Below are 25,715 nucleotides of genomic sequence, written 5' to 3'. Positions count from 1 at the left end.
GAATTGAGCAAACACCCACCAAAATAGATTTCTAGTTGACCAATTTCACCAAAAAGCCATTTTTAGATGAAGGGGTTAAAAGCTCAATACAGCAAGCAGATTGTTTAGACAAGCTACAGTCTGGAAATATAAAGAAAACGACTGTGAAATATAAAGAGGATTAAGATTTGGTTGTAAACGGGGCCAAAATTTCAAACAGGTTCTGAGCAAAAAGCTGTTTCACTTCCACGCAACAGAGCAAAACTGCACATCAAATGCAGAGGCATTTATTAACGACGCTTGCTGCTTAGCTATGCTCTCTGAAGTGCTTTTTCTTCCCCAAGAACAGCTCTCACACAGCTTTGCTGGGGCAGCATTAGGAAGTAAACAAGTCTGATGTACAGCGTGCTACACTGATGCAAGTCTCGCACCTTTCAGGTTTCTGTCACTTGCTTTGTTGCTCTCCTAACTAAAAATAAGAGCTAAACCGCAAACAAACCTAAGCTGCAAAATACCTATGCGCAGAGCTCTGCGGCTCTGTGGGCAGCATCTATGTGAATCCCATGAGCCTGTTTCTCAAAACACATACCACCAAAAGGTTCAGTGCACTAGAACGAGACGAGGAATATGCCCAGAAAAGGTTTATTATCCCACTTAGTTCACCAGTCTATCAAGTCAGGCACCTCAAAAGACACTTAGAAGGACAACAAGAGCAAGGACAAATACCAGTACCAATTGTGCTAGAGGCTATTGCATGCAGACAGGAACCCAAAGGGAGAGGTACAAAGGGCAACATGCTTCCACAAGTTTGAAAAACCCCACAGAATCGCGGTATTTCCCCCAAACAGACTTCGCCACTAAACTCATCTCCAAAGGTAAAACGTACTTTGATTTATTGATGGCTCTTTTCAGCTTCTTCTCCAGTTGTTTCATCCTTCCCATTGCAGCATTGTATTTGGCTGCGGTCTCCTTGTGAACCAACTCGCTTCTCGTTTTGGTCTGTTCCGCCTCCATGACCTTCAAGAGAGAAAAAACAGGCTGAGTGGCAAGACACAATGATCCATTGCTTATCATTTTAATTAACAGCATCTTCATAATCTCTCCAATCAGCTCATGTCAGGAAAGTGAGGGTATAGAAAAAATTACTTTCAGCGAACCTACTTAAAAGCCTTTCCTGAAAGGAGTAGCAATATGTCAGATTTGCAAACACTGTGTTAATTACGACAGAGGTGTTGCGGCTTCTTTCATAATCTCTCTTACGGGAAGTTTAGAACAGTCTCAAATTTTGGGATCGTCCATTTTTTAACGCAGTTGGATATTCAGGAGCAGAGCAGCCCTAGCAGAGGTCACCCAGTTACGTTTAAGAGCATTGTTTCTGTTCCCTCCTGCTTCTCTCACGGGAGCCTGCCTTTCCGAGCAGGGAGACGACAGGCTGCTCAGCCCCCGGCTGCAATCCCACCACTCTGGAAAGGGTTGAAAACCAACCACAGCAGTGGGGAGGCCTGAAATGCAGTCCAGCCCGAATCACCACTCACCCAAAAACAGCGTGTCCAATGACTGCCTGTTTGCAGAAGGCCAGGAAGCCGGCTTTTCTCTTAAAACAGCTGACCAGCTGCAAATCCTGGTTTCAACGCCAAAAATGCAGAGGTTTGAGCCCTGAGCTGACTCCCCCTATCATGCAGATGGGGGAAGGATGCCCACTATCCGGGCAGGCAGATGCTTAACACCCAGCAGTCCCAGGCCCAGCAGGACAGCCGCTCTCCAGGGACAGCCACTGGGGCTGCAGCCTCACGCACAAGCTAGAAAATTCTTCAAACAATCATTTCTTCAAAGCTTTATAAACAAACACTCACTGCTGTGGCATTTTGCAGCAATTAGGAGTCTACAACAGGAAAAGTAAGTGTCCTTCCATTAGGTGCTCTGCCGGTGTCTCATAGTCACGCTTTGCCAGTAATTCTGTCCAGGGTACTTTTATTGCGCAAATTTAAGATGTCAGAGGTGTAAATCAGAAAATTTGCCTTCTTTAATGCACTAGCTGTCAAGACCCAGAAAGAGAGACAACCGATATGTTTACAGTAAAGGAAAGTGGTGACACCTCTCCATTGGTCTGGCAATGAGGAGAAAGCTGGCAGTTTTCAGGTTCCCCCTCTTGCAGCTATGAAGGTATCCATAAAAAAAAAAAATTGCGGGACTTGATTTTCTCCAGTACTGGATTATGAAACGTCTCAGCTGTGAAATCAACTACTCCACAACTTCAAGCAAACTTGTTCCAACTGTCTCCCACCACCAAAACATGCATCCGAGCTCTCAGATTCAGAGAGAGAGAATATTCAAGATAGTTTGATTTTAAATAAACTCACTTAAAAAGCTCTAGTTTCTTGAAAGTGTCCTAGCCCTCAGGCTGAACACAACAGGGAAAAGAGCACGGTCAACTCTGACTTGTTTGGAGTGCTGCTCCTCTCAGGAAAACTGTCACGTTGTCCTTTCTGATGTCTGAAACTGCTACACACCAAAGCTGAACTGCATCAGCGTCAACTAGAAGCTCTTGGTGCCAGAAATGTTTTGCTCATCTGCCCACACCACTTATTATTAAACAAAGAAGGTGCTACAGAACTTCAAACTACGAGACAGAAAGGTTTCCAAAGGCTCTTCTGATTAGATATAAAATAATATACTCAACTCCAACACCCTTTAACTATTTTATATATAAATAAGGCACCCACTTTCAAAGAAAGGTCAAAAAAAAAAAATCATCTATCAGATTCATAACAGGCTCTCTCCTGCATCCTGAAAACAAGCTGCAGCCTCTTACCTTGAACAACTGTTCAAAAGCTAAGTTGATGCAATGACTTTCCCTAGTGACATGTGTCAGACAAGGCTGGTTTTGGCATGGAAGTGTCTCAAATTAAAATGCAGTCTCCAAAGACTGCACAGAAGCTGGTTCGCCTTCTTTGTAGTGCGGCAAGGAAACTGCAATTTAAAAATGCTGGAAGCTACAAAATAATGGAGCAGCTGGAATTTGCCAATGCTCAATTAAATGTCAATCCCTCACATCCATTCCTGGGGCAAAATTAGCATCAACTTTGATATCTGGGATGATAAGTACTACCAGCATCAGGGTCATAAAGCAGGTTAGATGTCCAGTACCATGTTGATTTTGCACACTTTTTGTATCAAACATCACAGAAATGCTGAACCCTGCAGCACTGGGATTTGAGGATGACAGATCGTAAACGCCTCAAAATATCTGACAAAATATGGAATTTGCTGCCAGCCATATATACCCACGTTCATTACCCTTTCCAGAAAGAGAAAAAAAAGAAAAGGTTGTATACTTCATCCTTTTGAGAAATCAGTGATGTAAGGAAAACCATCTCCTCCCACTCCCTTGTTTTCCTATGGGCATTCTGTCATGGGGCTCGCATTACCCACACAGGTCTGTGGAGAGGTCAGAGACAGTCTGTCCCCTTCCCTGGGGACAGCGGCTCCAGGTGCATACCTGAGGATGAGGACAATACCTGGAAGAGTGTGAGGTATCTCTGTGGAGATCCATCACCTGCCAAGATGCATTTAAGCATTTCATTCAGACAAGAAGAAACTAAAAGATCATCAAAAATCACCTCCACAGAAGCAAAACGGCCTTTAAACAGAGAAGCTGTCCATTAGGGCAGGTGGACAGAAGCAGACGGCAAACCATGCTGCCACCTCTACATCTGGGAGGTTCAGCGTAAGACCAGCTAGGGAAACCCCTCACCTTTTAAAAAGGTCTTAGAAGACGACCAACAAGGCTTGTGTGGGAAAGAAGTACTTTTTATCAGACCTAATAATACAGACTTTAGGAAAAAGCAGTCTTGTGTGGACTTGTAAACAAGGTTTTGGTCACAGTTACCGAATAAGCTGTTTTGTCTAATAAAAATCACTGTGCTTCTACCACTAGCCTAGCCTTGCTGATGTTCCTAAGCCATCACAGATGCAACAGCATCACTCAGAAAAAGGCAGAGATAAAAGTGCAGATCACACCTCTTCAAGTTAAGACTGCTCAAGACACACCTCTCCTCCTTACATTGTACCTGCCATTCATACCCTCGGGGCGAGCAGGGGACGTACTCTTACACAAAAACATCCAGAGTGGGCGAACTTCTAGGATGCCCACACATTCACTGGACATTTCCGTAGCCCACACCTGTCCTTAATTCCTAGGTCACCTATTCCAGGCAGAACTCATTCTTCCAGGTAGCACAGGCTACAAGATACAACTATCGGAAAACAAAACAAACAAAATAACCCAACACAGGTATCAATCAGTTCCTCTTCTCTCCTTCCCTACCCTCTACTTCCAACCCAGACGTCTGGGAAAGGACGGCCGGTGTAGAGCATGTATTTTCAGTGAATAAGTCTGTACAAGTAGCTTTGTTCCTCGCAAAAAATTTGCATGATTTGAAGCCAAACATGGATTCCAGACAAAATTTTACTAATAACAACAGATGCAAAAGAAAAATTTATCAGTGAAATTAAGCAAATATGACCATCTAAGCCAGAGAATTACTCTAGACAACTGTTTCTTTCTCAAAAAATTAAATTGATGTCTCTTTTAGGGGAAGAATTCAACATAAAAGAGGTAAGAGACAATGCAAGATCAATAAACCAGGAGGACAGAATCAACAATACAAGGGATTACATTTAAACCCTGCACTTCCAGGGTGAAGCGACAGAGAGATGAGGATGGGGAAGGACATGGATGTTTTTGTTGTTTCTTTCACAGATTTCTCCTTTCCCCTCTTTTTCTCCAGGTATTTCTGTCTGCAAGAAGCATCTCTTCTCTCTACATCACGAAAGTACCCACGCACTTTACACTGACAGATGGTACTTCATGGTGTAATATCAAAGGGAGCTTCACAAGCCAAATTAAACCAAGAGGGAGCGCGTCTCCTCCCTCTTCACTTTCCCCTCATCCCTTCCTTTTTAAAATGTCTCATGATCAAGAGCCAAAACATTTCTTCTCCCTGCCAGAATTTATGAACTGAACACATCTCAGGAAAGACTGTAAAAGCAGAACCTTTTTAAGATTGCAGATTGCATCGGCAATTAGAAATTAGCAATTGCTCTTGAAATTCATGAAGGATCTTCCTTTCTGTTCCAGCTTGTCTCAAACTTGAGGTAGCACATCTGTCAGCCCTTTCTTTTTGTACGCATTTATTAATGATTTTCAACAGGAGTATAAACGTGAAGATCTCTCTCCTTCATCACGCCAAAATTCTCCGTCCTTTGGCCCTTTTATAGCCCTGCGCTCTGCACCCCCAACTGCAGCATTATAATTCAAGGTACTAGCAGATCGGCAACACCATTCCACTTCTCAAAAACATTTTCTCCAAATTGTAAATACAAGCTGCAGTTACCAAAAACCTGATAAACCAAGGGATAACAGCGAACAGTACTTCTCCAGGGATCTTAAGAGCTCATCAAGCCTATCTAATATGCAAGCTAGGTGACTACATTACCATTATAATTAGCAGAGAATTCGTCTTACAAAGAATTTGCCCCTCTAGTCACATGAATTGTTCTCCAGACATCGTCAACTTATTAATCAGACCTCCTTTGACTATATGGAATTTTAGGCAAGTAACTGGGATGTACAGAGTAATGTTCTAGACACCTGAAACTGATAAGCTAAATCCCAGCCTAAGTGTCATTACATTTATCTGAGATTCGTGGAGAAATTGACATCTAGGGGAAAAAAAACCAAACAAACACCACACAGGAATTTACCCCAAAACACTCATCAAGTTAAGAGTAGAAGCGGCTAAAGCAGCTGTATGACTTGCAGGATGGCATCACCGTCCTGCGCTTCACTGTGGTCAACACATGGCTCAAGCTCAGACATTTAAGGGATTAGTTGCATCTTTGCAGGCAGGCAGGCATCCAGCTCCTATTTAGGCACCCAGCTTCCTTTGGAAACATAGCTCAAACTCCAAGGTGAAAAAAATGCTGAGTGACACCCTGTACTCCCTGTACCTATTCAAGCTGGTCCTGTCTGTTGCATGAATAAGAAGATTTTTCACATGTTATGCTTACAGCTACCCAGGATAAGCAAAAATTCAGTAACTTTCCCCTTTTCTCATCAGTTTAATTCTATGATTTTCTATATTGGTGGCTACAACAGCCTTGTTTACAGTAACCTGTTAGACTGACGCATTAAAAATAGCTTTTCAGTCTATGAAGAAATCAAAAAGCAATTACAATGTGAAACCCTTATCTCCGCTTCCTCCCAGTGAGGGTCTGCAAACAGCATTTCCTGTTTGGTACTCTGGAACCCAAGAGTCCTCGTCCACATCCACTGGGACAAGTGCAAACATAACCTGGCAGTATTTCCATACATTCCTGTATAAAAAAAAATAATAAATAAGTGTCTCATTTGTTCTCTCGCCTACCCTTTTCCTTTATGCTCTTTGTTTGCATTGTTTGTCAGCTACCAAGCTGCTACAGGGCTCGGGTTTTGTTCCAAATTTCAGATTAATTCAATGCAGCCTGCTACCTCTGCCTAAGAATAGCAAATAAAAACACTTTACTCTTGCCTGATGTTTCTATCAATAGAAACAAATTAATTAGTAGCCCACTTCTAATATTTGGCACAGAGGTGCTTTTCTGCCCTTGATTCATTGCTGTACAAGGCCCAGTGCAAGATCCTTCTCTGCCCAGTACAACTGTCATTTACAAATGCGTGCAAAAAAGCTAGCAAATCCAAACAACTAGAGTGCAAAAACTTTCTCCAAAAGTGATTTTATATGCAGAAGTAGAGGAATTCTATTCCTTAACCCTCAGCCTTCACGCTCAGAAACATTTTTTTTTTCCATTAGTAATTTCTAATCTAATTAATAGTTAACGATCTGAGTTAAGAGAAACACCATGGCAGTCAAGGAGAACTTTTGTTCCAGTAGATCGCATCCTCCAACCTGTTTTCATTCATAGCTTGGTAAGAAATGATGATGTTTTCTGTTCCTTGAGACCCCAGTTACTCTGTTTATCTCACTGAACACTAAGCACTTCACTAATTGCATGCACTGAAACCGAGGACGTACTCGCTCTGCTCTTAAAGAAGTTATAAAACTCAGTCAGGCACTACAAACAAATTAATGCTGGGTCTGTTCAGTCAGGACTTCCAACAGCACTTTCACCCTTCTTGGCTCTGGCCCTAGGCTTAAGACCTCCAGTACAGCCAATGAAAATCACAAGACAAACTTCCATGTAACTCTTTCAAAATCTGCTGTCCCCTGGAAAGATGCAGATAGGTGCTTTCTGGGAACTGAGCTTACCCAGACTATTTTAAGCACCAGGAAGAGTTGGGTAACACACTTTCCATTCGAGGAGCCATCACCTGCTCTATACAATCCAGTCTGTGCCTGAGAGATTTTAAAACTGCAGTAAATAAACCTAAGGTTCTTATTTACTTGTCCTCCGACAAGCAGATATTCTGCATTCAGTGATGATACATATCAACACCACCAACATGACTCCACCAAACCCTGTCAGCAGCCATCTTCTGCTCTAAATCACTGAGGGAGTTTGCCCATCTCAGGCGTACTCCTCTTGCAGACTGTCAAGGAAGGACTAAGAGTTGTAGGAGGACACAGGGATCCCCTTTAAATATCCAAGGAAAAGAGTAATCCATTTGAACTCTCAAAATTGCTAGCATTTCTGTCCTTGTTATGCCAGCTAGAGAGGGGCAGCTGATATGTGGTTGCTGTCCCTCTCCACCAGATCTCAGCAGTTTAGCAGTCAGGAGCTCTAAGCAGCTCCTCAGATGCTTCCAGTTTTCTCACCTGTCTATTCCAAGAATCAAAAAAATTGTGGATGCATTTCTGGACTCTGCTCCTATTGAGCAGGGATAACAACTAGGCACCGTGACAGCTGCTGGTGCCCTGGTGCATGTGCACTCAAAGGTGGGGCTTCCTTCAGAAACACACAGAAGTTACCAGATCTGCAAATACCTCATGATAACAGGAACAATAACACAAACGATAGCCTGGAGTTTGTTTTCTCTTTCTTAATATATACCAGGTTTTCCGTCTCTCCCCTACACACAGCCAACATCCTTTTTGTTCCCTGTTTCTTCCTCAGGCAGCTGACTTCTACAATTCACTCTGAAATACAGGCTTTCTTTTAACTGAGAAGCTTCTCCACGGAACAGAGCTACAGCATTGAGGACTGCAAGACAATACGAACATTGTACGGCACACTAGCATATTTGGAATAGCGAGTTCAGCTCCACTGGCATATTAAGGGAACTCTGACAGAACAAAGGTTTTTAGCTTCGATTTTTGGTTCTTTCATGTTAAAAAAAAACTTTCTGCCTTTTTTTTTTGTTAACAGACAGGAAAAAAGAGACATGGAAGATGACAGGAAAATTCTTCTTGACAGCTGCTAAAATGAATACCACCTTTCATTGTTAGACAGTGCATCTCTCCTGTAGATTTAAAAAGACTTTACAAAGGAGGTAAGATCTTGTCTAAATTTGAAAGATAATTCAAGATAGAGCAGGGTGCAAGCTTAAAATGCAACACACATTTTTGAGTAATTCTATATTCAAACACACGTTTCTGAAGTGCCTTGTTCGACTTTCTCCATACTAAGCACAGGTTATGCTAAAATTGGAACATGTCCCTGTTTTTCCAGAGTAAGAGTTTCCGTAACGCATGTATTCAGGAAAAGCCATCCCCATGCAATTATTCTGGCATAACTCCAAATGCATATATGCCTTAAGACATTGTCTATCTCTATTATATAGATTGTTGGGTTTTTTTTTCTTTAGAGAGCTACTCCACTAGCTACCAGCACAGCCAGATAGAGAACTATAGTTTCCCCAATAGCAGCCCAAGGCCCAAATCATTTAACCTTAGGCTTTGTAATTTGCTGTAGCTTCATTTCCTACATGTCATGTATCTGGACCAATACAAAAATTTGGTCTTTCAGAAACTAATCCTCATATACCACAGGAGAACATGAAATAGGGAAAAGACAGATGCTGGGACAAGTTTGCATTACCCTCTGAGTAGCGTGGTTGAGCATCTCTTGCCAGGCAGAGTCAAACTGACGTTTGTCATCTTCCAGGAGCCTCTGCTCAGCAAGCGAAATGGTCTCTTTTGCAGCACGCAGCACTTCAGTGGCTCTCTGAAAATCCTGAGTTGCCCTCTGAGCTTCCAGCTGTGCCTAAAAAAGAGAAGCTGGGATCAGACACAAAGGAACCCTTGCAGTCACATTTACAAGATCTACCACACTAATCCCAGGGCTTTAAAAACACCGCGCCAGCATTCCTGTTTCCCAACCTTTTACTTGTAAGCGACACATATTTCCTCACTGGAGTAAGTACTGCTAATTCAGCAGTTTCCACCCAAACAGGTAATTTGCAAAGAATTGTCTCATGGTGTTCATAGTCAAAAAACACACAGCTGATGGCCTACAAATAAGCACCTGGCTGAGAAATAAATACTTCATGATGGAGGTTTAATCACTGAGAAACAAAACAAAAGAAAATGCAATAGCGAACTTGTAGCATGTGAAGAATACATTAAGAATGGCACTCCCTGAGTTTAGTCAGGGTAGATTTTTATCTGGTGCACTATTATCACTCTGAGGAAATGTTTTGGAAGTACTACCTTGCTATAAAGCATAAACAAGTTTTCTGAGAAGGTAACTGATAATTCTTTGGGTGTTCTTCTCCTTTGCCATCACTGGGAAACAACTGGTGCAGCAAGTCCCCAGGACACAGACCCAGAAGTAACCAAGGGAGTTTGCAATGCACTTAACGCACAGGTAAAGGCCTTGTTATGTCCTTTTGAAACTGCTTATTTTTAGCAAATTAACACAAAGTTTGAGCTTGAAGGAAGCCCTTTCAAGTGTCTGCGTGGAAGCAGGGGAGAACTATATGGTTCTTGCTGTGCGAACAAAGACTCCTCCTAAACAACAAGACCTTCCCAGCAAAGCAAACACAGCTTAGAAGCCGTCTAATCAACGAGCTGTGACCTCTTTTATTCTGGACCCAAAAAAAATCTCCAAGACAATGCATTTACAGACCACCTTCATCTCTCCTGAAGGTTTTAACAAGGCTCTCACGATATCCAAATCCCACTCTGAACAGTCCTCAAGTAAAATGCTCACATCCCATCTTGCAGGCTGGAGCCAACTCAGTTTTCCACAGCTGAGTGTCAGCCCTCCAGGGTCCCTAACGCAGCGGCAAACCCTTGCCTAGTCAGCCCAACGAGGGAGAGCAGCCAATAAGGCAGAAATAATGCCAGTCATGCTGCAGGTTTCAGTAGCACCACGGTGACAAAAGTCATCACAGAGTTCAGCAGTCTGCAGTGTTGCACTTTAGCACCAGCGACAAGTCTTAAGCATTCAAAATAAGTGACTCTACAATAAATGGACACAGAATACCCATAAAAAAAAGTACTGGTGTTGGCTGGGGTTTGGTTGTTTGGTGGTTTTTGTTTTGGTTTGTTTGTTTGGGGTTTTTTGTTGGTTTTTTGTTTGTTTGTTTTTTTAATAAGATAGAGGTGTCCTCTCTTTTTATAGTTATCACTGAATGGATAGCAATTTTAACATTCAGACTTTCAAACATGCAGGTTTCACTTTGTTTTCCTTCATCAGAAATATTTAATTTCTGAAGCTTCTACGTTCATTTGCCATCTCTCAACTATATCAACATTTTACTGCTCTAGAGCCCTCTTGAGATTGATGCACAAATGCCTTGTTTATCTCAAAAGTAAAATCTTTACCTGAACTTTTCTACATTATGTATTTCATAAATTTCTATTTAAAGCAGTATTTTTGAGCTGCTCTGTACTGAAACACCAGCCTTCACATTCAATTAAGCCTCACATTCAATTAATTGAGCATCCAGCACTGTGAAAGCAGTTTTCGTTTACACTTCAATGATTTTTTAAAAATAAACTGGAATTACCCAGTTTATACCTATGGGAAACGTCTTTGACCAGACATGACTGACAGAACAAAATAATGAATAAAACTTTACATGTCATGATATACAGAGAAGGAGTCTGAGGCTGAAACAGGAGAAAGGACTCTGACATACAGAATGCTAAATTGAGGAAGATTAAGTCTTATGAATAAAGGAAAAGGTTGCAGTGTGAAGAAATGGTGGTTATTTGGGAAGTGGCTAAAAATCCCTGACACAAAATGGGAAATAAGCAGAACAATGGTACATTTCTCCAGCAAGCAGCTGGCTGCAACTCCTCAACACCAGCTGCATCAAATACCTTCACACTTGAGACATCAGTTATTTGTAAAGGTAATGGAAAAAACCCTTCCCTCCCTGCCCCGTGGCAGAGGAGATGGACTCCTACTTTAAACACAAGTCTCAAAAGGAAATAAAGCACACTAAGTTTTCCCTTACAATGTCCTGAATTAGCATCAAGCTCTTCTTACTTCCTTCCCCCTATCACACAGAGAGGTACTTCACCCCAAAGTGACTGTGGAAAAATAGCAGTTGTGTGTCAGAGGTCCTTCAGCTACTAGCTGGGGAGGGAAATCAAAGTCATCACAATCGGCACAGTAATTTCCTTCCGACCAAGGTCCCTGATGCACTTCCTTCTGAAGCCGCTGCTGGTGGTTTCCACAGAAGAGAAATTCATCTAACCTTGCCATTTGCTGCTTTCAGGCAGCTTACACCACAGTGTAAAGTGTCAATTTCCATGCAGGACTGCACATCCCAAAGCAGTACAGAGCTTTGAGCCAATATTAGTGGATGAACAGCATCCTGGTGCAAATTCACCGTCAAATGAGCTCAGAAAGTCTAAGAAAAAAACCTCATGCATTACATCTTCTCATCACCCCAGACACCAGCTGCCTGTTTCAAATATACTAACACAATTTATAAATTCAGAATAAGCCTGGCTAAAGAATATTGTGATTTAGCCACTAACTAACCTAAACCATGGTACCCACCAAGTACAGGAAAGCCATCTGAGGATGTTTAAACAAGGCTCAACCTAAGCTTCCAACAAAGGACACAGCAAGATGCCTGAATCTTAGTCCCCAAAACATCCTCTGCTGAATTCTCAAAAAATTCGCAACTTTTTTTTTTCCTTCCAGTAAATTCGACCTATGCTAGTAAAGGGATCAAATGCAAATAAAGACCAGAAGTTTTCCATAAAACAGTTTGAGATAGGATTTTAAAAGTGAAATAAAATGCAAGACTCCGGTAAAGAGCGGGCACAGAGTACTGCAGAACAGCGCTGAGGATGTTGGGAGGAAGAGCAGGACTGATTTTCATGGAAGACCCTATGAGAGGGAGCCAGGTCCCAATAACTTCCAAGCAATAAGGCTGTCAAAGCCTAGCCCCAGTGAAGGCTTCAGCTCCATGGCTGCCCCACCGCAGGAGCGGGCCTGCCTGCGCAAGAAACAACTTACAAACACAGGAAAACAGACCGGCGACCCATTCCCAGCACAGGCAGAACCGCACCGGCAAGTAAGCGCTTTCGAAACTCCAGTAAAACCAGATCCCAGGGGCAATGCGAGCACGGGAGAAGTACAGTTTTCTCACCGTAACTGCATCAGCACTTGAAAGTTTCTGTTGGCACAGATACCCGGGTCAGGGATCAACACATCCAAGCCAACAAAAAGCCTGCGGAGCGTTAGGAGCTGAGTTACTAAATCCCCACGGAAAACAACATTTAGGGGTAGCTTGCAGTACTAGTAGCTCTTCTGATGAAGCCTCTAAAGCACTATTGGCTGCACAGCAGGAAAACGTTCTTTACGATGAGAAAACCAGAAGTTAAATTTACATTTCAGCTAGATTTCTGCTTGCATCTAGACCTGTAGGGCATTGAGAGCTGAAGCCGTTAACAGGCAGGCCTATAACTCTGGCCACGTTCAGCTTCACACCCCGTAACTGTGTGGGCAAATGGGAAACTGAAACAAAACTGTACTTACATACTGTCTCCCAGCTGTATTTGTTGAACGCTACTCTGCAATGGCAGTTTGGAAACACTGTTTTGGAACACAAAATGCCTTTTGGTTTAAGCAAAAGAGTAAGTCCAAATAGCAATTTAGCTTCAACAGTTATCTGAAGTCAGTCTACAGCCTTTTATTTTAAGCAACTTGCTGAAAGCCTAGGAAAGAAAAAAGCCAAATGCTAGGGTAAAGAACGATGCATTAGTCATTAGGGAAACATCAACAGGTTTGTGGTTTTGCCAATGTGAAAAAGGATACTCAAACACTTTTTAGTTAGTATAGTTACTCCATAATTAGCCTTCATTTAAAACTCCCTCCAGCACGTACAAGTTGTTCTGCACCATCACTGACAGATTGCTCTCATGCTCTCTCGTCTCAAGCCTGCAGGTCACTCAGTTTGATGGAAGACAGAGTAGCCGTGTTCTTCATGTGCTTTTAAAACCATGAGAACCATGTTCTCATAGAGAACAGGAGCTCACATCTTCATCCAACCTCCTGACACTGCGTATGAACTTCTTCATTTTAGACAGTGGCTGTTTCTCTCAGAAGACCAGAACTCAAAATTCAAATTAATGGCTGAAAACTAGTTTATTTTGCTTTCAAGCACAAACTGGTGTTAGAGTTGAGAGAGGTTTAGCCCTGGGGTAGCACAAGGGAAAAAGTACTAGGGGTGTCGACAAAAATCTCCTCTCACCAGCTCATCTGCTGCTGATCTCCCTGGCTCCGATACGTGCAGCCCCAAAACTCCCAGCCAGCTCCCAAAGACTCAGAGGTGACATGCAGTAGCAGCACTCTCAGAAGCAAATGGAGCACTACAGTATAAAATACGTCAGCTTTTAAAATAAATGATGTAAAATTAAAGGGGTACTGACAGGGTTCATAATTGCAAGCTAGTAACATATTCCAGAAAGGAGCTCTTTTGGGGGGGATAAAAGCTGCACCCTTACGGGAAATCCTCTGCTTAGTCTACACAGGGCCTTGGCACAGATGGGAACCACGCACAACAGCTGGATTATGTTTTTAGCTAAAGACAGTGATGAAAACAAAAAAGCTAGGCCATGGCAAGCTAATAGAAGAAAACAAAACCATGCACTTTTTAAAATGCAGTAATTCTTCTGGAACTGGCAGCAGCATACAGACAGACTTTCAGGCCAGCACAGACACATTTGCTTGTCCACCTTCAAAGCAGAAAACCCTGTACTCTTTAATTATGAAATACAATTTTCTGCTTAGTCCACACAGCTTTTATTGCCCCACTCCCCCTTTGTAGTCAGAGTCCTTGCCTAACTGACCTAATAGAGGATGGTTCCCACCCTACCACACGCAGCTCGAATCTTCTGCATCCACATCAACCAAGACATATACTCCTCTTCCTCGTTTCACCTAATCTCCGATTTCAGTTTTTGCCTATCTAGTTATATACAGGACTGCACAATATCACTGACACCGAAACACGGTGCAACACGGCTATAGCATTCCTCTGAGGTTACCTGACATCTAATACAAGCCGGTAGACACTGCCCAGCCTCTGACCCATGAGCACATATGCATGCAGCTAACGACCAAGCCAGGTTGCCAGAAATAGGTGCAGAGGGTACATTTTGTGGGGTGAAGCCGGCTACAGTATTTCTCCCCTTGGCCAGCATCCCTCACCAGAGGATGAGGCCACAAGTGCTGGTAAATTCATTAAAAGGGCATCACTAACACAACCAGCAAATCTCCCATTAGAAATGACAGTCAGCAAAGACCAATTATTTTAGAATATTTACAAAATTGGCTTCTCATTTAGCCAGGTGAACCTATCTCATCCCGCGCTGCCAAGGTCTTGACACCCACTTTCTTTCAGAATCTCTCCGCTATTGCCAATACAAGGCATGAACAATCTCTGTTTATAAAAGTCGCTGTAAGCTGGAGCGTGAAGGGAACACACAGCTGCTGCTCAGAACAAGGCACCAGCACATTACGTGCTGGCCCAAGGCCTTTGCTCTAAAAAGGCGCTTGTTTGTTAATGTGAAACCAATGTCTCTCCCACTCATTAATCTTTAAAACAATAGTTTAATTGCTACCAGCAAACACGTACTTGCTTACTACCAAATAGATAATGATTAACTGTGTTCCAGTCACACTCTTCAGAAGGAAGCAAATTTCAGATGTTTCCATTCGGGCCCCCTCTCATTCATTTAACAACATCCCACGGTTAATTTGCTGTGCAAAGTACAACAGGGAACATGTTTTAAAACAGGAACTTTCCTCCATCAGTCGCCCACCAGAGTTGCCGTAGCACTGCCTGTCTTCAGGGATCACTCTGATCGCGGTGACTGCGCCGCGGCATCCTGCACAAGCTTCTGGCAGGGATGAGGACAGCAGGATCATCACTCCTTGACCAGGGCATGCCCCTCTTCCCCACTGCTGCAGTGAGTTCAATAATTCAGAAGCCTACAAGGCGAAGGCAGTTAAGTGCATTCACAGCAACTAGCTGCTGAGTGCTGCTATTTTGGCTCCAGTTTTCCTCAACTTGTTTCAACACAGCTGGCAGCCAGTAACAAGAAGAGCAGCCCAGATGCCAACACAAGGCCCATAATGCTCAACATCCTAACAACCACCTCGATACCAGCACAGCTGCACCCCCAGCAAATCCGTGGATGATACCAAGTTAGAGGAGGTGGTTGAAATGGCAAATGACAGAACCTTAACCCAGATGGACCTTGTGAAACTCAACTGGGCCAAGAGAAACCTCATAGAGAAACCTCACAAAGTTCAAGAAGAAGTGTGGAGTCCTGCACCTGGGGTGGAAAAATCCCATGAGCAGCACAGATGGGAGGATCCGCCCTGCCAAAAAGGACCTGCGCATTACTATGGGTGTCAGGCTGCAACAGCTGAAAAGGTGCACTCTTGTTGCGAGTAAGGCAAACCACGTCCTAGGTTACATTAAGAGGGCCATGGCTGGCCAATCATGGGGAGTTATCATTCCTCCCAACTCGGTGCTGGTGAGGTTGCATGCTCAATACTACATCCATGCCCCCCCAGTTCAAGAGGGATGTCAAGGCAGTATCCATAGGTCTACAATGACCCCTATAAGAAGTGCTGAGGGATGTGGGCTTTTTTAGTCTAGCAAGGAGAAGACTAAAGAGTAATCTAATTAGCTGCTAGCTGAAATTTGAAGTGGAGCTGCAAAGATGACAGAGGCAAACAAATGCTTCTCAGCAGTACTGGATGATATAACATGGAGCAACAGCCACGGATGGCAGCTTGGAAGTTCAGGTTGCACATTAAAAAAGTCTTTCTTACCAGGAGGGCAGTGCGGCCCACAGACAGGTTCTCCAGAGAAGTTATAAGTCTCCATCTCTGGAGATTTTCAAGATTTGGCAAAGCCATTGTTGATGCAGTCCAGCAATGATGACAGTTCTGCTTTGAGCAGGAGGTTCGATCAGATGACCTCTAGAGATCCTGTACAACCAGCATTTCTATCAGATACCACTGTTTTTTCCTTACAGTTTCTCAAAAAACAAAGAACCTAGCTGCAAAAAATTTGCAGTGATGCTGAATGTTCTCCTAGATTCTCAGACCCACGCATTTATTTTCTTGTATAATCAGAATAATGATGAGGTTGGGGGGTGGGGTTTTGCTTGCTTTTTTTAAGGATCATGACCTTCCTTTCCCCTCTCCCCACAGACTACAAACTCCAAGCCAAACAAGAACCGAGAGGTAGTAAAAAAACCGAACGCCCTTCTTGCTATAGGCCATGTACAGATGTTTATAAACAACTTATAAAATCCAAAGCCTCAGGAGTGACCCAATTTTGGCAGATCTGTGAGGCTTTTTGTGAGCTATATATTAATCTGTGATGATTGTTTGAATTACTGACAGAAAATACCGTCTCGCAAGAGGCTGAAACACCCTTGTATTCTTTAAGCTATTTATTGAAAAGCTATAAAAGTGCAGACAGGTTATAATTTGCTTTTACAAAAGCAGATTTGAAGATTTTTATTTGGATGGAGAAGACAAGGGGGAGAAGGTGAAAATAAGCCTTGCTAGAGCTTTTTGGAGCACAAACCATTTCCTCCCTGCTGCATAACGAATGAAATGCCTGTGGAATACAATGACCAGATGTCCCTTAGTCTCTGCTTTTGATTAGGCGTCTTGTTCTTGTGCTGGGTTTCTTGGTCCCATCCATGCATGCACCCCTCTGCTTCCAATAGCTTAATTGTTATTGAACTGACCTGACTCCTGGCTCTGTTTTATTTTCTGGTAAACCTGTAGTCTATAAAAAGGCCCAGGAAATCAGAGTAGACCCAGAAAGCATGTTCTGAGAGACATCTAGCCCTGTGCTAAAGTTAGGCAATGTGTGAAACTCCCTTAAGACTGGATCACAAGCCATATTCCAAGAGACAAAAAGTTCAGGGCACAACCAGCAGCTCACTTCATTAGCTGCTTCTGTTACCAGCATACAGACAGTTGGTCTCCTCAAAGACAGAATCCTACCTTCCTTCTTTAGGAGATATGGAAGGAAATGAGAAAGAAAATATATAAATATACAATTTCTTTAAATGCTGTTAAAACCAATCCTGGACTGGACCGAAGAATCACCTGCCAACCCTTCGCTGTTCTCTGGTGGCTCCCATCTAGGCTGTACACTAGGATCTTGTGAAACGAGAGCACGAATATAATCTCTGAGCCGATCATCACCACTGTACACTCAGTCATCTAAAACTTACTGACTCCTCGTTTTTAATTGCTCTAGCTCTTTGCCTCACAGGAGTAGGGAGGTCATGCTCATTTGGGCACAGAGATTGTATGGGACATCCTTCGCCGAGCCTTTTGGCCCTCCCTCATTTTTCATGAGGTTGTTGCAAGATGCTGGTCTGCTTGGAGTTACTCACACTAATTAACGAGCCTATGGCACCAGAATATGAAAAATTGTTCATCCTAATACTATCCAGACACAGCCTTCTTGGGCACTCACTGCCATCTGCTTTTTAGTTGTGCACTTGTTTGTGGCCAAAATAATAAAGCTGCTGTCTTCTGGAAGACGGGATCATAGAATATGCCCAGGTTTTTCCTCTCCAAGGTACACTACCTTATTAAGAGAGGAAAAGCAGCAAGATAACCTGCATTCTCAGGGCTTAGGCAATGACTCAGCGAGTCTAGGGTTTACAGCTGGTTTCTAGGTTTACAGAGGCTCTACATGCTCATCTGCACCTGGCAGCAGCCTCTCTTGCTGAAATCAAATATAGAAGCAAGGAACAAACTCCCACAAATACATGCTGCAAGATTTACACAGCCTGCCTTAGTGGATTTTGCTAATTATCCAAGATAATAAATGTTCAACACATACAGATACAACAGATACATTCAAGGGAAACACGGGATCGTTGTCTCACACAATGGCCACCAAAGCAGCAAATGTTTGTTCACGGAAGTTTCCAGAAGGCTGGCAAGGGATTGGCAGCCTGGTTCTGAAAGCACATCTTGTGTGTGCATGCATAGCGACATAAGCAAAGACAAGGCACACGGGTAGGAGTTTCGCCTGGGAGATGGGCTTTTCTGAACATGTTCTTCCCAGTCCCTGGAAAGCCTCACACCCACCAGCAACTGCCCATCCTCAATAGCAGAGACGTCCTCTGGAAGAACGTCCCAGGCTAACCTTGTACATCTTTGACTACATGCTCACGGCTGCTTTTGAGACAGACATTTTCCTAAGGGACCTGTTGAAGATACTTAAGCTTTCGACTCTTCAAAATTTTTCCTAGTGGAATTATACAACTCCACAGCACGTGTGAATAACACGCTTGCTTGGCTTAAAGGAAAAAGTTGGGAGTGCTGTTCTGAACAAATGAAGGGCTAAGTCCAATCCTTGAATGAAAAAGTCTAGGTAGCAGCAGGAACAGACAAAATTTCAATTCTACTTCACAGCAATAAAATTCTCCTTCAATATCAAACTATTAGCACCCTTTACCAAAAAAAGAAACCAAACATCAGAAGCAGACACAGCAAAGAGACAAACATTTCTTCCACATCCTGGCAGCAAAATTTATATTCTAGCAGTAGAACTGCAAGTTTGCTGCAATTAGGAGAGATTTTTCTTGCAGAAACCGAGTCAATACAGAGCTGTTCCTACACATGCTACATAGGAATTAGACTCTTCACACAGTCTTTTCCAGCAAGAACAGACAAGAGCTCATAAATTCATACTGTTTTACTAGAAGTCATAATGAAACACACCCAGAAGGCAGTAACCAACATCCGTATCGGATTTGTTTTGGCAGCAACCCCTAGCATGAGCGTTTATTGTTTCATAATAAACTCCCACCTATATAGACCACTGCATACAATAAAGATTGGGGTGGCTGAACAACTTCCCCAAAGTTGCAAGACTGCCGTCAGCAGCCATCCCTGAGCAATTACCAGGCAAAACAGGTACATAAGATATCATCCTGACCTCAAGTCACCCAGGCACAAATGCCAGCTACTATTTTTGACAGATGATCCTATCTGTGGCTTACAATCTCTTGAAATAGCCTTTACTAGTGGCCAGAAAGGATTGGGAGGGGAAACAGTACGAGAGAACAAAGCAAGGCAAGCTTTCCTTTAAATTACCAGTTTTTCATATGCTGTAGATTTGCCTTTTGGCAATTGCTATGGAAGGCGTTACAGCTATGCAAAGGAACTCACAATATACCTATATTGGGGTTTTCCAAATTAAGGAGGATGCAAAATGATGTTAATCAAATCTTCAGACAACAGCAGAAGAAAAAGAAATTAATCTCTATTTTCACATCCCAGCACCATTTTAGAAGAACTCCTTACACCTTCCCGCCACTTCCAGCATCCGCCATTGCACCTGTGGCTAGGCACAATAGCCAGATCACCTGTGTCACTTCCTTCTGCCTAACTCAGCTGACATCTAACAAAAAGATAAAACCCAAAATTTCCTGCCCTAGCCCTCTCCTTGTTACTCCAAAAAACGTAGGGCATTTCTACACCAACTTACCCCAGTATTGCAGTATTTCAGACCTACTTGCCCAACACGTTAGTATTTCACAACAGAAAAAGAACAAGAAAAAAAACATTCTTGAAGGGTAGGGAAAATAATTAGGTCATTGCATTGTCAACAGCTACTGGAGAGGAGGTGGCTTTGTATTGCTGCCATCCAGAATAGCTAAGAACTGATGGATGCTTTGTAGGGTGGAAGAAAGCACGAGAAAGCAACACCAAAAAAAAAAGATAGTAATTTTTTTTTTGTCTCTTCTAGATGGATTCTTCAAAACACTTAGATGAAAACAGTATCTTCTTCTGCTTCTGGAAAGAAAAGCAGAAGAGGGAAGACCCTCTAATTTACAGTGCACAGCTAAAGATCTAAACAATGGAGCCCTCCAAGGCATATCTCCTACTAATGATGAGAAGACCAATTACAGTTTTTGCATCAATAGCTTGTACAAACTAATCATCCATAAACAGAATAGTGCTCACATAAAATGAAGATGTAGGCTGTATAAATACCAACCCAAAATAACTAGACCTGTTCACTGAGGCATAGAAAGCACAGATAGACACAGGAGGTCTAACTTTTAGAGGGAGAACATATATGCACAGAATTATCAGTACAGGTATTTCAACAACCAAGTAGCTAAAAATTGTTTCCTACTATCCAAAGGTCCCAAGAACATAGTGTTTGCAGATGTTTTTGCTACAAATGCCACCTTGTCTGCAGGAAATATAAGTAACAGAGCACTAAATGTGAATCAGGTAAGGATTTTTTTTCAGTTCATCTGAAGTAGCAGCCGTTAGCGTTCCGAAATGCAGGGCAGATTTCCAGCTGCTCAGGATTAAGAGGGCAGAAACCTGCCAGTCACACTGACCTACTATCCTGCATTAGCAGGGTTGATGGGAAGACAAACACATTCAGGAGCTTTCCTTCACAGATCTGATCTTTGGCGTAACTTTCCAAATCTGACCAGGCAACATCTGTTATCTTCCCAGAAGTTTAAGGACAGCTAGCTTGAGACACTTCAATATCACACTGCTCAACCAGTGCACAGCCAGAACACAAATGTAAATTATTTACTTAAAATTTAAGGCCCCAAATAACAGCAGTAATAAATCATCCAGGCAAGACCCAACTGGTTGACCCAGGTAAGTCTCCCTGAACTCCTTGCTTCCTAGGCATCATCACAACTTTGGCCTGAAGAAAAAGGCAACAGAACCATAATGCAAGACTTGAAATACAGTTTTCAGGTTTTAAGTGTTCAAGTGGAGCAAACTGAACACACTGAGCACAAGCTCCGTCTGGCAGCATTGAAACACTGAGCCGTATGTACCTGAATGCAGGGTGGTGACTTCTACACGCTGCTCCCAGGATTTCAATCAATCACAGCTGTGCAAACATGACAGGAGACCACAAAACGCACTCCATCAAATCTTGAGCGTGGCTAAACATTTTCTTCACTTAACTCAAACGTGCATCCTACTTTAAAATTAAAGTTGCAAAACTCAGTGGATCCCCTGGTGGAAGTCCAGGAAGTGACTCCTCACCCTCAATAATAAAATTACTGATTACATTCCCTTGCTTGGCTTATTTCCTCTTCAGATGGGTGCCTGGCTCCACAGCCTGCCACATACCATGTGGAAAGGGAGATGAGTATATGCTGAGAACGTCCCTTGGGATCACAGCAATGGGAACTCCACATTTCACAAGAGGACTGACGTCACATCGACACGGTTTCCCCAAGATTTAATGATGTGTTTCATAACAAAAACGGAAAGAGTTGGTGGGAAAAAGGGGTTCAAGTCTAGAGCAGGTCCACAGGGAACTGAAAGGGAAAAAGGACACTCAAAACTTCTTAGGCCATCAGGTACAACATGCAGCCTCCATACTTCAATCCTTTCAGGCACCACTTCTTGCCAGCTCAGCCACATTTCATCTCCTTACCATTTATTTACAGCATTGGGCTCCCCGACTGCCCACAAGGCAATTTCCATGTCTCCTCTCCCTTTGGGGCACTCCAACCATCTATTCCCAGGCAAGGCTTGTGCTGCCTGCCTCCCTCCCTTCTGTATCTGGCCTGCCCCAGCACTAAATGAGACCATCACATCAGCCCCCACCCCACAGACAAGCTTCTCTACCACCAACAGGTAAATCCCAGTTCAGGAAGAGAGCTGGTGACCTGCCTCCAAGTGGCCTCTCCACCCCACCAGCCTAAGTAATCCAAAACCAAAACCACAGCCATTTCTGTATTGTTGATTTAAACACCCAGGGAGCAAGCTCCTTCTCACATCATTCACCCCACCTTCCTAAACCAGAAATCGTTGCCTCCTCTGTCCCCGTCACTACTGTGAGGGTCCCCAAGAGCCACCAGGGCAGCTGCAATACAGCATCTTCAATTAAAAGGACAAACTATCAGCATAGGCAGACCACAAATAACATAACCTACATTACCAGCCTAGACTGATTATTGCAAACGGCCAGAGGAGCAACATCCATACAAAATACTTTCTGCTGGCTCCACCACCACAAACATGGGTGCAAATACTCTTAGGAGCCTATGGCGGTTACTGACCCCATGTTGAGAGGAGCTGTTCTCATTTGATAAAAGGGGCACTTTTGCACACATCACTTTCTACTGCTTTCTCCATGTGCCAGAGGAACAAACTGGAAGAGAGACGAGAATTAACAGTCCATTAGCAGCAGTGCTGCACAGGCAATCATTACTTATCAATGATAATGCAGCACCGAACTATAGCCATAGAAAGCAGTCAAGTGCTCTGGGTGATTGTGGTTTTTTTCCTTAACAGTTGGAAGGATTTGTAGAAGGTTTGTCAAAGTTAATTTTTAGGTTTCTGTATCCCTGCTTTGAAAAAATGTGAATCCATCAGATAGTTTTTTTGGTTTCTAAACAGTTAACCAGAAACACTCCTTCAGCCAGGAAAGGTCAGTTGGTTGTTCCACTGTAACTGTGCCAATAATTTTGCTTTTTACTAGCTCCATGGCAAGTTGCCAAACAGGAATGCAAGTCTGTCACAGTTCTGCTGACATTTAATTTTTGCTTCTCAAGTTCCCTCTCCCTCCACCTTTTTTGCCAAGATAAGCTTACCAGATAATACAAACCATTCTTAACTCCTTGTTGTTTTAAACAGGAGCATCAGGACTTCAGCTCATGAAAGAAGGAACGAAAAGGAGATTTCTTATGACATGGCTACCTCCAGTATACTGATGGATAACACATCTTGTGCCTAAGAACCAGAGGGGAAGACCTGGATATCCACCACAGTTGGATCTGAACCCAGGATCTGTCAGCCACACTCGATGCTGCCCTCCTGTCCACAGCAGAGCCAGCTGGTGCTGTGATCCAATTAGCTCTCACTGAGCGAATTTGGATAGGAAACTTGGGTGCTGGAGGAAGCAATACTGGCAAGACAATACTTTCTAGTTCCTAATTAATTTTAAGGGTGATTGGCAATTTTGAACCTCCAAGTTGTGTGAATTTAAGAAGTTTTTGTTTCCTGAGCTAAGAAAGTTACCATCTGTAACTTTCCACTCTTGCCACACTACTTTCAGACATCTCAACCTGAACACCTAGAAACTTTGGAAAGTTTCATTCATTTATAGGCACTGCAATCTTGACTTCTGCAAAGAATGGTATCAGTCTCATCTGCTGAGGAAGAGCCTTCCAACTAGGCAAGTGTGGTCTTATCTGCTTAAAACCCTCCCACATTCACCATCAAGTGGCTCAGTTCCTGTTCTGCAGGATTACAGCAACTACCTTTCATCCCAATTCACTTTGGATATAAGATTCATTGAACCACTTGATGCAGGATTCACCCCACAACTTTCAAATGGCGAAACAACCCAAGACGAGATGTCTGAATTCCCTCTGCATTTAAGGAAGAGGCACGTTATCTCAGAAGGCTTTTCACATGCACCTACCTCTCACCACTGACTACAGACAGTGATTAAGGGCCCAAATGATTACCTTAGACTAGACTCTAAACCCTGTAATACATAAAGCTTAACAACGTAAATCAAGACCAACTTGGTCTACAGGTGCCCACTATTAACTCCTGACCCCACTGGTCAAATCTAACCAAAATTCACATTTGAGAGAGGAAATTATTTCCCAGTGGTAGGTGGGTTCTCCTAAGTTTTGTGAAGACAGGCAGAATGGAGATCCAGGGCCTGAATATCTGAAATATCTGCATAGCTGAAAGCTCATCCCTAATAATTCTTTATCCTGTCAGCTGGTTTCTTCAAACAGATGTGCCAATCCAGTATAAAATATTACATGACAGAAAGGTTATTAGTGAGGCGAGAGGAAGGAGCTCTACTACATAAAAAGTTGAAGCAAACAGGACATGTTAGCTGTCCCCGCTGAACACCATCCACTTGTCCATCAACTGCGTTTCCTCTCAGGTATGCCTAGACTTCAGCAGGGGAGAACTGTTGTACATACTGACTCCAGCGTGTTTTTCCAAGTCTTTTGAGATAAAAGGATGCTGCTTAAGAACGTATGCCTACAACATGAAAAGATGAATTAGTTGTAAAACTGAACCAGGAAGAGTGACCCAAGAGGAAGCAGAACATGCATACCCTTCAACGTACTGCTCTCTTAACACTTGCTACAAATGCATCCCTTAGCAAGAGATACATATAGATATGACCTAGCAGAGACCTTTCATCTATTTTCACCTGAAACAAGTTTTCTGACACTCTTTTGTAAAAGCTAAATGAGGCAGAGGGGTTGAGGGGAATATCACAAAGCAAAACCACGTCCCTCCAAAATAAACTCAGCTAAGCAAAGCGTCTGCACGTACTCTGAGCCAGTACAATCTGAGCCAGTACTGGGGACTAAAACACAACTTCTCACCCTGCAAATAGGAGCTAAAGCTTAATCAAAAGCAAAACTCCCAGGGCTTTTACTCACATTAGGGCCACTACAAACGCATGGATCGTTTTATTTGTGGGGGTGGGTGAGAACACATTTTTAGCAGATTTTTTTTTTCCCAGCAGGAGCAAAACAGAAAGGCAAGTCCTCCCATTCAGTTTGTCCCTGGGTTCACAAGTGATGATGTACAGATTACAGTGTTTTAATGGCACCTCTCACCCAATGACCCCGAAGTGCTTTTACTTCCCTTAATGAACTCGGCTTGACAGCTCCATTTTACATGGGAACTAAGAGAGAGATGAAGTAATTTATCTACGCCATGCAGCAGCATAAAATCGGCTCCTACCAGCCCAGGGATTTATGCAATAACCCATACTTGCTTTTGCACAGCATCCTGTCCCAGAGCATGCTGTCACTAGGGAGGTAACACATTTCTCAAACTCTATCGCCTCCTTAAACACTATTGTGTAGGTGCTTTCCAGACCCAGCCCTGCAAAATGCCAAGTCAAAAGTGGCTTAAGACACTCCTTACCTCAGAGGCTCAAGACCTACACTGTTGTTTACACTACTGGTGTTTCCTGGCAACTCCACCTTTCTTCCCCATCACTTTTGGGAAGAAAAGCCTAATTCTCTGACTAGTTAACTAAGGAAGTAGATTACCGGAGGGGGTGGGGGGGTGAGAGATAATACAGACATGGGAAGACTGATCCTCCCAACGCTTAGAACCTGGACCACCTTCTGGATTACAGGAATTTAGTATTTCAGCTACATGTTGAGGTTCTTCCATTGAACATGTGCACTATGGCTGAAGGTGAAAAACAACATGAAAAGAGAATATGCTAAACGCAAAAAAGTTCTTGCAGCACAAATACATTAAAATTTGATTAAACA

The 25,715-nt window shown here is 43.0% G+C and overlaps 1 protein-coding gene across 1 annotated transcript in view; it reads right to left on the bottom strand.

Annotated features, from left to right (window-relative positions):
- Window positions 1-25,715, bottom strand: part of SH3BP5 (SH3 domain binding protein 5) — a 52,770-nt gene that overhangs the window by 9,965 nt on the left and 17,090 nt on the right. The window contains exons 4-5 of the mRNA XM_074575161.1: window positions 9,019-9,183; window positions 866-996 (exon numbers count right to left, since the gene is read on the bottom strand). Of these exons, the coding sequence (XP_074431262.1) occupies window positions 866-996; window positions 9,019-9,183 (296 nt within the window). The remainder of the gene's footprint in view (window positions 1-865; window positions 997-9,018; window positions 9,184-25,715) is intronic.

This window comes from Larus michahellis, chromosome 2 (assembly GCF_964199755.1).
Source record: "Larus michahellis chromosome 2, bLarMic1.1, whole genome shotgun sequence".
Taxonomy (NCBI): Eukaryota; Metazoa; Chordata; class Aves; order Charadriiformes; family Laridae; genus Larus; species Larus michahellis.
The sequence above is the reverse complement of the archived record's forward strand: the minus strand, read 5'-3'. Positions and strand labels throughout refer to the sequence as shown.